The sequence below is a fragment of the Pollachius pollachius genome (genome assembly GCF_949987615.1).
Source record: "Pollachius pollachius genome assembly, chromosome: 13".
NCBI classification, from domain to species: domain Eukaryota; kingdom Metazoa; phylum Chordata; class Actinopteri; order Gadiformes; family Gadidae; genus Pollachius; species Pollachius pollachius.
In genome coordinates, this window is record NC_136946.1 from 17,549,667 (window position 1) to 17,567,652 (window position 17,986).

General features: G+C 46.2%; 1 protein-coding gene across 1 annotated transcript in view; it reads right to left on the reverse strand.

The window, feature by feature from the left end:
* LOC307084896 (retinoic acid receptor beta-like) overlaps window positions 1-17,986 on the reverse strand; it is a gene marked incomplete at its 3' end in the record, with an annotated part of 49,238 nt that overhangs the window by 26,496 nt on the left and 4,756 nt on the right. The window contains exons 2-3 of the mRNA XM_079749402.1: window positions 11,743-11,891; window positions 1,044-1,185 (exon numbers count right to left, since the gene is read on the reverse strand). Of these exons, the coding sequence (XP_079605528.1) occupies window positions 1,044-1,185; window positions 11,743-11,891 (291 nt within the window). The remainder of the gene's footprint in view (window positions 1-1,043; window positions 1,186-11,742; window positions 11,892-17,986) is intronic.

The window sequence follows — 17,986 nt, forward strand, 5'->3', positions numbered from 1 at the left end:
CGCACTAACAAACATGCCCACACACACAAACGCACACACACACACACACAAACAAGCAGATAATGGCCGGAGAGGTACACACAACATGTACACTCTCCCGCAACGAAAAAGTGCAATTTAGCAAGAAAATAGAAATCGTAAAAATCACACTTTGGTGTGTGTGTGTGTGTGTGTGTGTGTGTGTGTGTGTCTGTGTGTGTGTGTGTGTGTGTGTGTGTGTGTGTGTGTGTGTGTGTGTGCGCGCGCGTGCGTGTGTGCGTGCATGTCGTGTGTCCTCACACACACACACACACACACACACACACACAGGAACGAAGGGTTAATGGAGCATCAAACATGCCTTGATCACAACTGCTGGGAAAATCAAAGGAAGGGGCAATGGCCTGTGAAATGCACACAGCAGAGAACCCACACACACAAGCACACGCATGCACTCACACACAAACACAGACACATACCCTCACATACATTTAGCACTGTGCCCATTTTCCTGCTATCTTGAGAGCTATCTACCCTGATGACTGCTGTTGTCAGACGAGTGTGTTTTTGTGTGTGTGTTGATGTAAGTAAACATTCTGAAATGATCCTTTTTCCCCTATGGTCTATGAGGACACTCATGGTCTATTAGGACAGTCACACTCTTTGGACTTCCCCTGTGGTCTATGAGGACACTCATGGTCTATTAGGACAGTCACACTCTTTGGACTTCCCCTGTGGTCTATGAGGACACTCATGGTCTATGAGGACAGTCACACTCTTTGGACTTCCCCTGTGGTCTATGAGGACACTCATGGTCTATGCGGACACTCACACTCTTTGGATTTCCCCTGGGGTCTCTGAGGACACTGATGGTCTATGAGGACACTCACACTCTTTGGACTTCCCCTGGGGTCTCTGAGGACACTGATGGTCTATGAGGACACTCAAAATCTTTGGACTTCCCCTATGGTTTAGGGGGACACTCATGGTCTATGAGGACACTCACACTCTTTGGACTTCCCCTGTGGTCTCTGAGGACACTCATGGTCTATGAGGACACTCACACTCTTTGGACATTCCCACGGAGAAGCACCTCTGCAGCCGGCAGTACTGGCAGCGGTTGCGCGTCACCTTGTTGATGATGCAGTTCTTGTCCCGGTGACACGTGTACACCATGTTCTTCTGGATGCTCCTACGGAAGAAGCCCTGGGAGATGGAGGGAGAGAGAGAGAGAGGGAGGGAGAGACAGGGAGGGAGGGAGAGAGAGAGAGAGACAGAGAGAGAGAGAGAGAGAGAGGGAGGGAGAGACAGGGACGGAGGGAGAGATAGAGAGAGAGAGAGAGAGAGAGAGGGAGGGAGAGACAGGGAGGGAGGGAGAGAGAGAGAGAGAGAAAGAGAGAGAGAGAGAGAGGGAGAGACAGGGAGGGAGGGAGAGAGAGAGAGAGAGAGAGAGGGAGAGAGGGAGAGAGAGAGAGAGAGGGAGGCCGAGACAGGGTGAGTGAGTAAAGCAGAGTTAGTCTATAAAATTATGCACTTTTCCATCTTGTGTTGGAAAGCCTGTTGTGTTTGTTGATGAAGACAGTTGTTACTTTTTTAGGGGTGACTCATTACCGCAATAGCTCTTATTAAATATGGTTGTAAATAAAGAAAAATGTGTTCACCTCTCAGAAACACTTCCTGTGAAGAACACTTATTCAGCCTACTTCTGTTTGCTCCACTTTTTGCAACAATTTTCTCAGGCAGTGCCATTGTTTTGTTTCATTCGGAAGGCGCTACTTGCGTCATCCTGAACTTACTCCTCCCCTTAGTTCTGATTGGTTCTATCATGGTTTCATTTTGACTTACTATCCTGCAGGCATGAGGGTACACTCGGTTCAGCCATCGAGTCTATGTGGACAAAGAGGGGGGCAGACAATGATCCCAGTCACTGGGTCAACCTTTAGTACAATAAAAGCATACTGAGTGACATGTGACACGAGCGCCAACAGTAAACCATCCCTGGGCAGGGCGGGCTGAGCAGACCCTGTATGGTGAAATAGACAGGTCAAACAGAGCGCAGATCATCTCTCTGAAGGGCTGAGATACACACACACACACAGACTCTAGTACTTGTTGCAGGGCAGAGTGAGGAGGAGAGAGGGAGGGAGAGAATGAGCGGGAGAGAGAGAGCGAGATTAAGTGAGAAATAGAGAGAGGGAGGGAGGGATTGAGATGGAGGGAGAGGTAGAGAGAGAAAGAGGAGGGCAGATAGTGAGATGGATGGAGATAGAGAGAGGAAGAGGGAGGGAAAGAGTGAGATGGAGGGAGAGGTAGAGATAGAGAGGGAGAGAGAGATTGAGATGGAGGGAGAGGGGACGTGAGTAAGAAATGTATTCTCCATCGTTTTTCCATAGATATTAATTTGCTTCTTCCCTCCTGAGGGGGAGGGGTTGGGTAGGGATGGGTGGGTCATGACCATCCATCAACCAGATCAACCCCCCCACCCATGTGTTTGCCAGCACTTTGGCTGTACTTCGCCTGAGGAGCTCCGTTCATGGACAGGAGGAGAAGGAGGGGGAAGGGTGATGGTGGAGGTGTGTGTGTGTGTGTGTGTGTGTGTGTGTGTGTGTGTGTGTGTGTGTGGGGGGGGGGGGGGGGGGGGCTTGTGACGGATGGGTCCTTGCCGTTTCAATAGAGAGGGTGGGGGGGGGGGGGAAAGATGCATGATGGGTAACGGATTAGATCAAAGAGGACTGAAGAAGAAGAAGGGGAAGAAAAAAATGAAATTAATAGAGAGAGAGAGAGAGAGAGAGAGAGAGAGAGAGAGCGAGAGAGAGAGAGAGAGAGAGAGAGAGACAGAGACCTGAGTGGCCCTTCTCTGCCCCGGCCTCAAGCATCCGTCAGAGACCCCCATCCCACCCCCACCACCATCATTGCTATAAGCCAGCCGAGGCTCAGCCTTCACAGCATGTGACCCCCCCGAGGTCAGCCCCCCACTCCCAAGGCATGATACACTCTCTGATAGAGGCGCTGTGTCTGGGGTCTCGGGGCGGGTTTAAGCCCACTGACTACCCTGGCTCCATCACCTCCGGAGAGGTGGCGGGTGGATGGACGGATGGATGGGGCTGTTAGTGGCTGTTCAGGTTGGGTGGGGAACCCAAGGCTATGCCCCCCACCCCCACTCCCCCAGAGTCCGCCAGCGAGCTCAGGAGACGGCCTGAGCCACACCGGTTGTCCTTGGAAAGTCTAAGTACAAGCAATACCAGTCTGTTGTGAGTGTGTGTGTGTGTCGGTTTATATTGTGTGTGTGTGTGTGTGTGTGTGTCGGTTTATATTGTGTGTGTGTGTGTGTGTGTGTGTGTGTGTGTGTGTGTGTGTGTTTCTGTGAGCGTGTCTGTGTGTCTCTCTCTCCCTGGGGATTGCGTCCGGGACTGATGGTCTTTGTATGTAGATGAGCGGTGATGACCATCAGCTGCTTGGTTCTTTACGTATATGTGAAGCGTGTGCCTGGATATGTAGGGCAGAGTGGTCTGATAACTGACAGCTTTATGTAACCCAGGTTACTACGCCTTTATTAGAAGTCCAGTTTACCAGTTAATTGATAAATAAATTAATAAATTAATATTCCTTATGTGGCAGATAAATGAATAAATAGGGTTTGAATAAAAATAATCTTCCATAAAATGAATAAATAGGATTTATGAATTAAATCTTAAATATGTCAATAAATAGATTAATATACACAAGTTCATTTATATCTGTTAAAAAGAGTATTTTGTTTATTTCAGGTGTGGCGAATGTGCCTTTCTCAAAGTGTACCAAGATTTGGGTGACATGAGGAGTTCACGTAAGGCAACATAGCTTAACCAATCAGACGCCGTCAAAGTGTACGTGCCGTCTCTCTCTCTCACGCCGGACCGTTGTCGAGGTGGCGGCATGCGAACTTTTTGTTAAAAGAATATAATTATTTGTGTGAGACCCAGATATATTCGACGTTGAATTATTGTCGGCGGTGCAGAGAGCGAAGTTGCCGTGGGTTGATTGGCGGACCTTGTGTTTGTGACGGAAGCGATGGAGAACGTGAGTTGTTTATTAGCGTTAGCTCACGCCATTAGCCACATGTACTTCGTACATATTACTGAACTCCCGTGTCCTTGTCTTTTCAAAAGCGGAACCTGGACTGATCTGAGTTGTGTATTCTACCTTGTACCCGGAGTGTATGTGTATGTGATGCTTGAGCCTCTGGTGAGGAACTTTACTGATGTTCGTCTGATGAACAGAGTTGTGTGCATCTGTTAATGTTAATGTGGATTAACGGGGCATTAATTTCATGTATGTTTTAAAAATGTTTTATATTACGTTGTTTTATTTACATTACCCCCACTCTGTGTGTTTAATCTGAGTGAGCGGCGGTAGAAAAAGGAAAAGTATGTTAATGTTGAGAAATGTTTATTTACATTCAAAAGTATATTTTAATTATATGAATATTAACCCTCTTTTTGGCCTTTATAGGCTGGGTCTTTTGCTTTGGTTCGATTGACACCTGGTTGACATCTGCATGAAGGTTCTTCTTCCGCTGGGATTTCTCCCATCTCTGTAGAGGTAGTGGGGAACCTCAGTGGTAGTGGCGAGCTGCCCGAACCAGACTTATTTTGTTACAAAGATTTTCTGATTTTCCCATATGCTGGATGTATTGAGAAACTGTGGTTGATATCTCATGTTTTTGTTTGTGTTTTTGTTTTATTTCTTTAAATCCATACAATATACCATATTAAAAACTTTACTTGTTGATTGTGTGAGTCCTTTCACTCTGTCACTCAATGCACATTGCAATACCCCTTTCTCCTATAACAATCTAGATTCTTTTGATTTTTCTGGCCCAAGAGTTAATACACTGATAAATATATAACTGTATCTCCCAGTCCTACCATCGAAGGTTAGAGCTGATGATGGTTACATTTACCTCTGTGTACGTTTGTTACTAGGTCTTTGTGTAAAGCCATCACTACACCCTTAGTAACCCCTAGTCAGTTCAAACTAGCGGTTGAACTTTAGCAGTTTGATTCCCTGTGACGCCGGCCACGGTTAAACCAATAACACACAATGTTCAATCAGAAGCTCGGAACAGGGGGAATGGACTGCATGTCTAGTTGACCTGACCCTAAATAGCTTAGTGTTGTAAAAAAGCATGAGTTCAGGGTTCAGCGGCCCAGTGGGTAGGACCAGGCTGCTAGCGACCCTCCTCCATAATTATATCATATCTGAATTTAGTTTAGTTTTTATGTCTTCATGTCCCCAACTACAACCCTTGCCACCTGCTTAGGGGTGTATGTTAATACCGAGTTGGTACCCAGCGCTGTGTAGTACTACTTGGTGTGGTGCACCCAGTTTTGCTTTAGTTATGTGTAACCCCGACTCAGCGACACTTAGATTCTAAGTACACTGGAGCTCATCCTCCCGCTATAGATAAGATAAGGGCCCTGGAGGAGGGCCATGAAGTAGGGCCCTCTGGGGACCCAGCCACCTGGGAGACGGTGACTACAGCCCCCCCGCCCAGCTCCCCTTGCCTCCCGTGCTGATAAGCTGAACCCTTACAGCGATGGCTATCCAGCATCTTGTTATCTTAATGGGCCGGGGGATAGGGTTTCATGCTGGCTTTCGCCCAGCGCGTCCAAGCCCTTCTCGTTTACAGATTAAAAAACGAAAGTGCCGCTCAAATGAATTATTTAGGCCTCCCCTGGTCTAATCCCTCGCTCTCTCTCTCTCTCTCTCTCTCTGGCCCTCTCTCTCTCTCTCTCTCTCTCCCTCAATCCCTCTCTCTCTCTCTGGCTCTCTCTCTCTCTCTCAATCCCTCTCTCTCTCTCTCTCTCTGGCCCTCTCTCTCTCTCTCTCTCTCACTCTCAATCCCTCCCTCTCTCTCCCTCTCTCGCTCTCTCTCTCTCTCCCTCAATCCCTCTCTCTCTCTCTGGCTCTCTCTCTCTCTCAATCCCTCCCTCTCTCTCTCTCTCCCTCTCTCTCTCTCTCTCTCTCCCTCAATCCCTCTCTCTCTCTCTGGCTCTCTCTCTCTCTCAATCCCTCCCTCTCTCTCTCTCTCTCTCTCTCTCTGGCCCTCTCCTCCGCAGAGCAGAGGTGGTCACTGCTCATGCTAGCTGCTGCCGGTGGTCATTTAGTGCAGAGTTAGCGTGCGAGACGCTAACAGAGGTGTAATGTGGCAGGGTGGGGTGGGGTGGGCAGGGTGGGTGTGGTGGTACACCAGGATAAGCTTTCTCTCTCAATCGTTTCGACATCTTATCGCCGCCATGGAAAGTCGAGAGGACACAGGAGACCCTGGGGGGTGTGTGTGTGAGTGTGAGTGTGTGTGTGAGTGTGTGTCTTTGTGTGTGTGTGTGGTGACGGGGCCTGAGGGGGGGGGGGGGCCTGGGGCTATTTATCCAGGCTATTACTTACACCTGCACAGTTGGGTTGGACGACGCCATACATGGCTGTCTGTGAGAGGTTGGTTAGGTGGGGGGGGGGGGGGGCACTCAAGAGTATGCCCAGAGAAACAGAGGGAGGGTAAATACACGAGGAGAAAATAACCCCCCCCCCCCTCGCCATCCAACCGGCACCACTCTGAACCACACAAAGAAGAGCTTTGTGTGGTCCATGGAGAACGTGATACAGCCCCAGAACGGGACACTGCAGGAGAGGATGGGGGGGACGACAGTCGCAGAGTAAAGGTCTGTTGAAACACCCCTCCCCAAGTGTCTCAGCCCAAGAGCCAGGTGTACTCCCCTTCCCAGTGCGTGTCCTTTAGTTTTCCCTCTTTATCCCTGTTCTTGGTCCATCTCTCTTCCGTCTCTCTCCTGTCTCCGCCTCTCAGTCACTCAGAGAAACCCAACCCCCCCCCCCTGTTGGAAGCCATGTGAGAGGCACACATGATCCCGGCAGATAAAGACGAGGAGCCGGGAGGGCACGAGGAGCGGAGGAGGGAATGTGGGAAAGAGTGGTGTAACCGAGGCCCAGATCCCAGAGATAGAGCGGGGAGATCCAGACGGGCCGAACAGGGGTTCAGCAGGGCTCTGGGTCTACGGGGCAGAGAGGCAGATGCTGAAACCGGCAGATGAATAGCGCCACACACACAGTAGGCTCACAGAGAGAGAGAACAAACAAAAAAGAAAAGGTGGAACGAAGAACCCCCCCCCCCCCCCCCCCATACAGACAGACACACACCCCCACCCACTGGATGGGTGTCAGATCACCGCTGGGCGTGCAGACAGGCCCTTCTTGTGTGCTCGTCCCGCTCCCCTTTCAGGCCTCAAAGGGCCCGGGCCGTCGAGCAAGACGTCGGGTTTTAGGGTCCCCGTAACGATTAGTGAGGGCCCTTCTGAACGCTGAATGGAGAGAAGAAGAGGGATGGAGGGGGGCGGAGGAGGTGTTGGAGGTGGTGGAGGAGACAGAGGAGACGGAGGGGGTGGAGGGAAGGAGGAGGTGGAGGGGGTGGAGGGAAGGAGGAGGTGGAGGGAAGGAGGAGGTGGAGGGAAGGAGGTGGTGGAGGAGACTTGCAGCCATGCTTCCCTCTTTGGTTGACAGTTGATTTCCTAGGGTGAGTAAACCCCCGTTTGAGTCTCCAAACGTCTGAGCAGCTCTAAAGGTTTAATACTGCCAACGTGCTGCGTTCCTGAGGGGGCGTCCCCAATACGTTGTAAAACCCACCTCACTCGCAGGGAGCAGACCCCTGGTGTTCACTGAGAAATCCCTGTTTTACAACATTTTAATCAGGAATAGCAAGAAATATATTTTGGGTGAATATATCTATATGTTTTTTAAATGCTGCCCATTTTAACGTGTGTGTATATATGCACATGTTAAAATGGACAGCATTTGAAAAATATATAAATTCTTCACAACATATTTCACAAAACATAAATTGATGTGAAATGTGTTCAAAGCGTGTTAATGGCACACAGCCGAGGACGGTTGAACACAGGTAGAGCGCTTTGAGAGCCTTGAAAAGCCTCCTTAGATATTAAATGCAACACATCTCAATAAAACATCAGAATAAAGACGTGAAATGGAGTCCTATAAAGATTATTGATAGGAGAAATTACGTCCAGGGTGAGGGTCTAAGACCCAGGAGGGTTACAGTCGTGGTCTAAGACCCAAGAGGGGTAACAGTCCTGGTCTAAGACCCAGGAGGGGTAACAGTCCTGGTCTAAGACCCGGGGGGGGTTACAGTCGTGGTCTAAGACCCAAGAGGGGTAACAGTCCTGGTCTAAGACCCAGGAGGGGTAACAGTCCTGGTCTAAGACCCGGGGGGGGTTACAGTCCTGGTCTAAGACCCAGGAGGGGTAACAGTCCTGGTCTAAGACCCAGGAGGGGTCTCTGTGTGTGTGTGTGTGTGTGTGTGTGTGTGTGTGTGTGTGTGTGTGTGTGTGTGTGTGTGTGTGTACAGATGATCATTACAGGCAGAACAGAGGATCAGATCCTCACGTCTCCCCATCTTTTTACCACCTCACCCTCTCATGCAAACACACACACGCACACACACACACACGTGCGTGTGCAGACATGCATGCGCGGGCATGCACAAACACACACACACACACACACATATCGGGCAGTCACAACAACAAATATAGGCCTAAGTGCAACATGGTTAACACACGAGCATGCAGAAACACACGCACACGCACACAGGTTACTGTGGCTCTGTGTGTTTGTAATTCAAGAATGAAATCCTTGATTCAAAACCTGATGAAAGCACCATAAAGTATCTGCAGCAGGTCAGAAGAGATGAAACAGAAGCCTGCGCAGAGTCCCAGAGTCTGGTTTAAGGACATCAACAAGGACAAGGCGTCTGGTTCTGACTTTGAGGCTGGCCTGACGGGGCCGCGGCTGTCGCCCGCGCCCTGTCTGCATATGCATGTACTTCTGGGGGTCCATATGCCCACTCCTGGTTTACAAGTCTAATGAGCTCACAGAGACCCACCATCACCGGGTTAGAAGGCACAAGGGTCATCAATACGGCTATTATTATCAGTGTTATATCCTCATATTATCAGTAATATTATTATTATTATTAGAAGAAGTAGTAGTATACGAGTATTAATAGTATATTAATATAGTATATATAGTATTATATATATATATAATTATTATAAGAACCGACCATTTTATAATAATAATAATGATGAAATACCAAAAACGAATTTGAAAATGATTTTTCAATGATTTCATCAATGTGAAAACATAAATCATAACGTTAATAATAGTAATAATCATTTTTTATTTGTTTATATTTAAGTATTTTACAAAGAATTGTTTCCATTTATTCAATTGCAATAAAAACAACACAAAAAAGCTAAATGGCTTGTTCACTACATCCTTTGTAATCAGACCACAACTATGAGACATGTGTTCACCAGAACAATTTCAAATATGAAGGCGAAGCAAGGCAACTTTATTTATATAGCACTATAAATAGAATAGAATAAATATAATTATTAGAAGTATTGCCTCATTCGATGCAATACACAAAACAAACCAGAGGTCAGGCTCAAATGAATGTACATTTAATCAAATCCTTAATGATCTGATAAATCCTGAATCCTTGCAAGGAAAAAACATATCAGCATGCATTAATAATGCGAGCAAAGCAATGGTACCAAATGAATAGTGGCCTCTCTCTCTCTCTCGCTCACTCTCACGCTTTATTGTTGTTTCCGCACTCTCTCTCACTCACTTACTACCAGGAGACACACACTGTGCGCTCCCCTCGCCGCCGTCGGTACTTGCGGCGGTAATTGACACGTTCAGCGAGCAGCAAAGGGCCGTCTGTGAACCGTATGTGCGAGCGCGCGCTAGCTAAAAGCTTACAGCTGTAAGCGCACGCTCGGTCGAGCCCGTCCAATAGCGGGGCCTTGGCCCCTGGCACCGCACACAACAATACCCTCGCCATGGAGACGGAATCAACACAACATGGGTTCAGAAACAAAGAGGAAAAAAGAAGGAAGAAAAAGAAACACAGGAAAACGATATATAATCCTCTGCGTTTTAATCCTCCGAGTTAAAATCTGAAAAAGGTCAAATAAGGGCTTAAAGTGGAGAGCTCTTTGCCCAGTCAGTTGAGAGATATGGAATTAAATTGCACATGATTGTGTAGTCGGATTTACTCGCTTTCAGTGCTTTTCAGAGTAACGCACATGCACAAACACATATGAAAACACACATACAAACACACAAAGGTTGCCATTTTGTGTGAATATAAGAGGATGAAAAACGACATAATGTATAAATAATTGCTCATGTTTGTGAACTTGGTTTTCCACAAGACCAAGTTTCCCTGCGTGTGTTTAAGAACACACCTTTTGTTCACTCTTTTCTTCACGCAACATTTTCCGCATGCCATATATTTAAATAAATTCTTTAGTCTTTGTCACACTCTTGAAAGAAACACATAGGCCACAGTAACAGGGGTAAGAGGGGGGTCACAGGTCATGACAGGCAGTTAAGCCCAGGGTTTATACCTCTGAATAGCAGGAGACCTCAGTTTGACCCAGACCCCAGAGAGAGAGCTGATTGCCAGCTCCCTCGGGGGCCTGAAAAGACCCCAAAAAGATTCCTGGGATTCCATGGCTTCAGTTACAGGAGCCGGAGAGAGAGAGAGAGAGAGAGAGAGAGAGAGAGAGAGAGAGAGAGAGAGAGAGAGAGAGAGAGAGAAAGAGAAAGAGAGAGAGAGAGGGAGGGAGAGAGAGAGAGAGAGAGGCGTGTGGAGACTAGCTCGGGGGGCAGGTATGCTTTGATAGTGGAGGTAAGATAAGTTCTCAAGAGTGAAAAAGTTTTTGAATGTCAAAACAAGAAGAGACAGGCAGAGGAAGGCAGACGAAAGCTTGGTAAGGGAACCAGAGATAACAAACCCCTAATGAAATGGTGAGCTCTGTTCCTCTGAACCCCTGATGAAATGGTGAGCTCCTTTCCTCCTGAACCCCTGATGAAATGGTGAGCTCCTTTCCTCCGGAACCCCTGATGAAATGGTGAGCTCCTTTGCTCTAAACCCCTTATGAAGTGGTGAGTTTTGCGAGATGATTGTAAGTTCAACCTCACATTTTCAAAATAATTATTAAAAAGCAATTTCAAACTTCGAGTTATGATTATTTTAGATTTTTGCACATTAGATTCACTACATTTAGAATCATTAATATGATCATTTACACTTGTTCACAGGCTCAGAAGAATTGGTGTCTATTTGTGTGAGAACAAGAGAGAACTCATAAAGAAGGTTAGGACAATGGTCCCACTTTCATTTCAATAAACAATTTTAAACACTCCTTATTTAGATATTTCAAATTTAGATATTTCTATTTTTGATTCAAATAAGTCATTTTTGCAAAAAAAACATCAACAGTCATTAGCCGACTGGAATTTGTCATTTGAATCACCACAATAATAGGTAAAGTGAGTAAGGAGTTAATAATATACTAGGGCTTATAGTAGATGAAATAATACACTAATGCCAATAGTAGATGAAATAATATACTAATGCTGATGGTCGATGAAATAATACACTAATGCTGATAGTCGATGAAATAATATTTAATTTCAAACCTTTATTTAAACTCGTCGGGCACTGAGGTCTCGCTCATTTACAATGAAATATACAAACGCTAATAGTATATGAAGCTATAGCTGAATACTGAAGAGAAAGGAGTAGGAGATGAACTAATATACAAATGCTGAACTGCACAGAGAGCCGGAGCAGAGGAGAGAGTGTTTCAGCTCCATCCACAGGTGGAGCGGTCTCACCTTGCAGCCCTCACAGGCGCTGACCCCGTAGTGGTATCCTGAGGACTTGTCCTGGCACACGAAGCAGGGCTTGTAGACCCGGGGAGGGGGCAGCGGGGAGGGGGGGCTGGGGACCAGCTCCTCCGAGCTGCTGCTCTGAGTCTCGATGGCTGGGGGGAGAATGTGGAGGTTACCAAAGCACGCTGTTACTTTGTTATGTTGTAACAGATTAGAACAAGAGCGCGCTCTTACTTTGTTACGTTGTAACCGATTATAAAACCAGAGCACGCTTTTACTTTATTATGTTATAAACTATTATGAAACCAGAGCCCGCTTTTACTTTGTTATGTTGTAAACTATTATAAAACCGGAGCACGCTGTTACTTTGTTATGTTGTAAACTATTATAAAACCGGAGCACGCTGTTACTTTGTTATGTTGTAACGTTCATAACATATCAAAGCAATCATAGCGTTCACTGGTTTTATAATCGTTCATAACAAAAATGATTATAAACCAGAGAACACTTTTACTTTATTATGTTATAAACTACTATAAAACCAAAGCATGCTTTTGCTTTATTATGTTATTAACTATTCATAAAACCATACTTTATTATGGTTACATTAAAAACTATTACAAAACCATACCACGCTTTTACATCATAATTTTTTATGTTGTTTTGCGTATGTTATATATATATATAATAAAAAACAACATATTATAACATAACAACATAACAAATTATTGTAAAAGCATGGTCTTGTTTTATATTAGTTAAAAACATAAAAAAGCAAAAGCATGGTCTGATTTAATTACAGTTTTTTTAAATTTTTTTATAATCGTTTTGTTGTTGCTAATTAAACACACATATATAATAATAAACCACTAAACAAAGGACGGTTAATTTATGTTGTTTATTATTTATATATTTATATTTAAATATAGCCTACATTCAAATATAAATAAAATAAAGATACAAATATAGATATACACGCATAAACATATATATACATATATATATATATGTATAAATATGTTTATATATATATATAATGTACACAGAACAAACAAATCAATAATGTCCAATAAAGGAGAGGGATCTGATATTTTAAGGACCAAGTCTAATAGATTTAGTAAATACCTAATGTTGTGACATTCAACAACAGCAGGGTTGGAATAGCAAAAGTCACAAACTCACAATAAAAAAAATATATGATTGCTCAAATAGTTGCCCAGAAAAATAGAAGAGCAGGATCAAGAAATCTACGGCTGGGATGGAAAAAGTGGGAAACGACTGACTGTTTGCAGGGCACTATAGCTGCAAGGAGATTCTTATGTTGCCTTACCCTCCCTTATAACACACACACGCGCACGAGCGCGCACACACACACACACACACGCACACGGGCACACACACAGACACAGACACACAAACACAAGCACAGAGACACACACATACACACACACACACACAAACACAAACATGCAAACAGTCATTTCGGAATAAGCAAATTGAGAGCGGTCTTGCCAGCCACTAGTCATTGTAAATTAGATTACATTCTTCCGTACTTCATGGAAGAAAACTCGATTAGCCTTCGTAAGGGCCAAGCTCTCTAACCAGTCAGGCCACATCCTCATGCCACAAACCCAGCAGGTTCCCCGTGTGACACGGTACCCTCCTCTTCTCCGACGTCTGAAGGGAAGTGAAATGTTATCTTTCTGAGAACCAAGATGATGACCGGGCTGAATTACAACGGTTGCATTTTCAAAAACTATTTTGCTGATGGGCTTTACTATCCAAATGTCCCGCCACAAACACTCGACTTGATTACAAGGTGAGGGGGATCACAGGTCCCTGGAGGTGACCTGTGACCCCAGAGGTGCAGCAGGAGATCAGGCCGGTCTTACACACCTGAGACCACAGTCCCTTTCTGAACCCAGTAACACATCCCGCTATGCAACCTAAAATCCTCAAGACCGATGAGGATCCACTGGTCACTGCTGATCACTGTTTGGCTGCCACCACCTCCTCCAACGTCCTTTTAGTTATTTTTCTATTGGATACAATTATAATATTAATAAAGAAGCATCATTCATTGAGTTCTTCTTCATGGGTCTTTTGTCTGTGTCCGAGAGAGACATGTTCACCGTGTTTACAGCCAGGGAAACGAGGACTGGAGTATCTGAAGATATTTAAACCAATCATTGGGCAGAGCTGGGCTGCCACCACTGGGCCCCGAACACAACGTAGGGCCCATGTCACCCCCCTCTCCATGAGGCGCTGGGGGCACATTTAAACACACACAACACAACACCATATCTCAGACACCAGGGAGGTCACACGGACGAAATTCATTTACACACACACACAAGCACTCATAGACAAACACACCCACACTTGGTTGGGCCATGCACCGTATTATCGTACCAAGGGTTTTGTCAATGCCATAATTGTTTCAGTACAATATGCAAAATTATTTTGTATTGATTTGTAAAATAAAATACAATGTACAATATTTCTTTGAGCCTATAAATGTAGATAAGACATTATATAGAGTATAATACAATATTTAATTTGTCTTTTTGCCTATTAATGTAGATAAGACAATATATACAGTATAATACAATATATAATATGTATTTTGGCCTATAAATGTAGATAAGACAATATATACACTACAATACAATATATAATATGTCTATGAGCCTATAAATCTAAATAAGACAATATATGCAGTTTAATACAATATATAATATGACTTTGGGCCTATGAATGTGATACAGTCGTTGGTAAAGAGGAAAATCTGTACCACAGCCTTCACACCCCCCAGGCCTGAGCCTCCGAGAAGCAGAACCACTAACATGTGTGTGGGGGACGGTGAACCCCTAGCCCCTGGCTGACCTGCGCCTCCAGCTCACCACGACCTCGCCCCACCGCAAGGGATACGCCCCCCGAGAGGGGCCGACCAGAACAACCCCAAACTCTATCCTCCTTCACCGACAGAACCCAGAACCACTCCAGGCAGACCGCCCGGGGAGGGAGGGGCTGTGTGTCCCCGGGAGGGCCAGCAGGAGGGATCCAAACGTGCAGGATAAGACGAAGCCAATCTGTGGGTCCTTTCTGTGAGCATTGTGACCAATCCCACCTCTTTATGACTGCCGAGGGGTTTCTATTGGTCAATCACAGCTTCCCACGTACTGTGACCTTAACAAAACTGCAGCAATAACTAAAATTAACCCTCTGTAACCCAATTACACAAAACAAGCTATTAGTGAACCACGGCCCCACAGGCCAGTCCCACACCGGAGAGGGATGTGTAGCAATACAGGTAGGAAGGAACATCATGCCCTCCGTGCACACACACACACACACACACACACACACACACCCACACACACACACACAAATACAGACACACGCACACACACACATACACACACCACACACACCACACACACACACACGTACACACATACACAAAAGTACACAAATACACACACACGTACACAGACACACACGCAGGCCGCTAAATGAAGGCAGTGGAACACAGCGATCCAAGATCGGCCAGCAGAGTGGATCGGAGGTCTTCAATGGAGAAACCGGTCGGTTTGGTACTAGCGGTCTGCCATCATTTTTCAGCCAGCTTCAGGAATGAAAACGACGCATGAAAGACGGATGGGGCCAATCAATTAAGAAAACAGCAAGCAATCCGGAATCCTTTTGACATATTTGGATCTTTGTTATCATATTCTTTAAGAGCCAGCCAAGGTGAACTGTGTGGAGACAAGGAAAATAACTAAAGTGTTTGGTTGTTGAAAAAATGAAAACACAGAAATGAAAATATGTGAATATAATAAGTAGCTAACAAATTCAAATGGTATGTGTGCTACACCCCAGCAGGCCCCACCGCTGGCCTGAGCCAATAGGAGGGCCCCACCGCCGGGCTGAGCCAATAGAAGGGCTCCGTTGGCATTGCAGTGTGTACTGCAGCGAGCAAGAGAAGGGAATGAGAGTCATCAGCGATACGGTCATTACACTGTATCCAGCGCTGTTTATGTTGTGTCGTTTTACATTTAACATCTCTCTCCAAGAGTGACTGCAGCCATGCCTCCCAACCTCCCCCACCCCCCGCCTCCCATAACCCTTCCTCCTCCTGTAACCCCCCTCCTCACCAGACAGCTTGTCTGGTCTGGAAGTGATTTTACCTCATTTCACTGTCGGAAGGTTTCTCTGCAGGTGGGGCTTCACCCCCCCCCCCCCCCCGGTCCAAGGAAGTGGTCAGGGTTCAAGCAGAGTGCAGCAAAAATCAGAACCAGATTGGACACCCTATCCATCACAATACATTATGTTGTGAAGGATATATAAACATATCTTTATATACACGTCATTCTCGCTGCACGTGTGTGTGTGTGTGTGTGTGCGTGTGTGCGTGTGTGTGTGTGTGCGTGTGTGTGTGTGTGTGTGCGTGCGTGCACGCGTCAGCTCCTAATTTACAGAGTTAACCAAGAACAATGTCGCTTGGCAGAGAAATGTACTGAACTCACCACACAACCAAGCCCCAGATCCAACAACCCCGGTGGGTCTGCGTTGGGATCCTCTTCAGCCCTGATCTGAAGCAGGAAGTCAACGTGCCCTGAGGTCCCGCCCTGAGGTGGTCTACAGGCCCCGGGAGCCTTGTCATGACTGTGACCAAGCCGTGACCCAGCACCCCCACCGAGACTCCCCCACCCATCCCCCCCTCCACGCCCTCACGGTGACCTCCCCGCGGCGGAGGTGGACATAGGGCCCGCCGGCACCCCGGCTACGGCCCCGGCCGCGGAGCTCCCAGCGGGCCCCCATCGAGGCCCCTCAGACCAGGCTGCTGGAGCAGCAGCTGAACCTCACTTCAAAGACCTCAAATAACACAGGAAGCACTAGGACAGTCATAAACTAGTGGGCAGAGAGAGAGACACAGAGAGAGGGAGAGAGAAAGAGGGAGAGAGGGAGAGAGGGAGAGAGAGAGAGAGGGAGAGAGGGAGAGAGAGAGAGAGGGAGAGAGGGAGAGAGAGAGAGAGAGAGAGAAAGAGAGAGGGAGAGAGAGAGAGAGAGAGAGAGAGAGAGGGAGAGAGAGAGAGAGAGAGAGAGAGGGAGAGAGGGAGAGAGAGAGAGAGAGAGAGAGAGAGAGAGAGAGAGAAGGGGCTGTGGAAAGGTAGAGGGAACTGATCCTGGACGGCTGTTTTTGCTCCAGACTTTATTGTTCGCAGCAAGGTCCAGCCTATGACTCAATCCTCTTGACCTGAAGTTCCAGTCTCTAGCCTTCCACCCTCTAGCCCCCGATAGGACCTTTCCACCGAGGGCCTTTCGCCTGTTCTTCTAGCCTGCTACACCCCCTGATAGGACCGTTTTACCCAGGGCCTCTCGCCTGTTCCTCTAGCCTGCTATACCCCCTGATAGGACCGTTTTACCCAGGGCCTTTCCCCTGTTCCTCTAGCCTGCTACACCCCTTGATAGGACCGTTTTACCGCGGGCCTTTCGCCTGTTCTTCTAGCCTGCTACACCCCCTGATAGGACCGTTTTACCCAGGGCCTTTCCCCTGTTCCTCTAGCCTGCTACACCCCTTGATAGGACCGTTTTACCGCGGGCCTTTCGCCTGTTCCTCTAGCCTGCCAAGCCTTCCTCGGTGAAGGTCGTACGTGGAACCAGCCTTCCTCAGTTAAGGTCGTACGTAGAACCAGCCTTCCTAGCCTTTCTAGTCTGACACGCTGTAAACCAACTGGACATCCAAGCCAATATAAAGCTCCTGAGCGTGTGTAGATCGTGTTTTGCTTGATTTGAAAACCATTTAAAGCTCAGACATAATTCCATATTAAAATACAATGCTTATTGTCTTTCAATGGTATTTAAACACCCTCAATTGAGAAAATGACTCATTGTGATACCCAGTTATATAAATTAATTACGATAAGATATGTCCTTTAAATGATCAAAATAGGAGGTTTGAAACATCAGCGAGGTAGAACTTTTTACTCTTAATTTATCGTTTGTAATAACATATACTTTGGATTCCATTTCCAATAATGTATATATTATTATTTTATGTATATATATATTTTATATTTGGCTATATATCGTATTAAATTCAACAAATCAACAAATATTTCCATATCGCCCAGGACTACTATTTCAACATCCTCCATCAACAGGAGGGAAAACATATACACCAGAGGAATATAAACTCATGGGCTGAGGTAATTCACTCTCACCCAACATTTGGAAGATATTG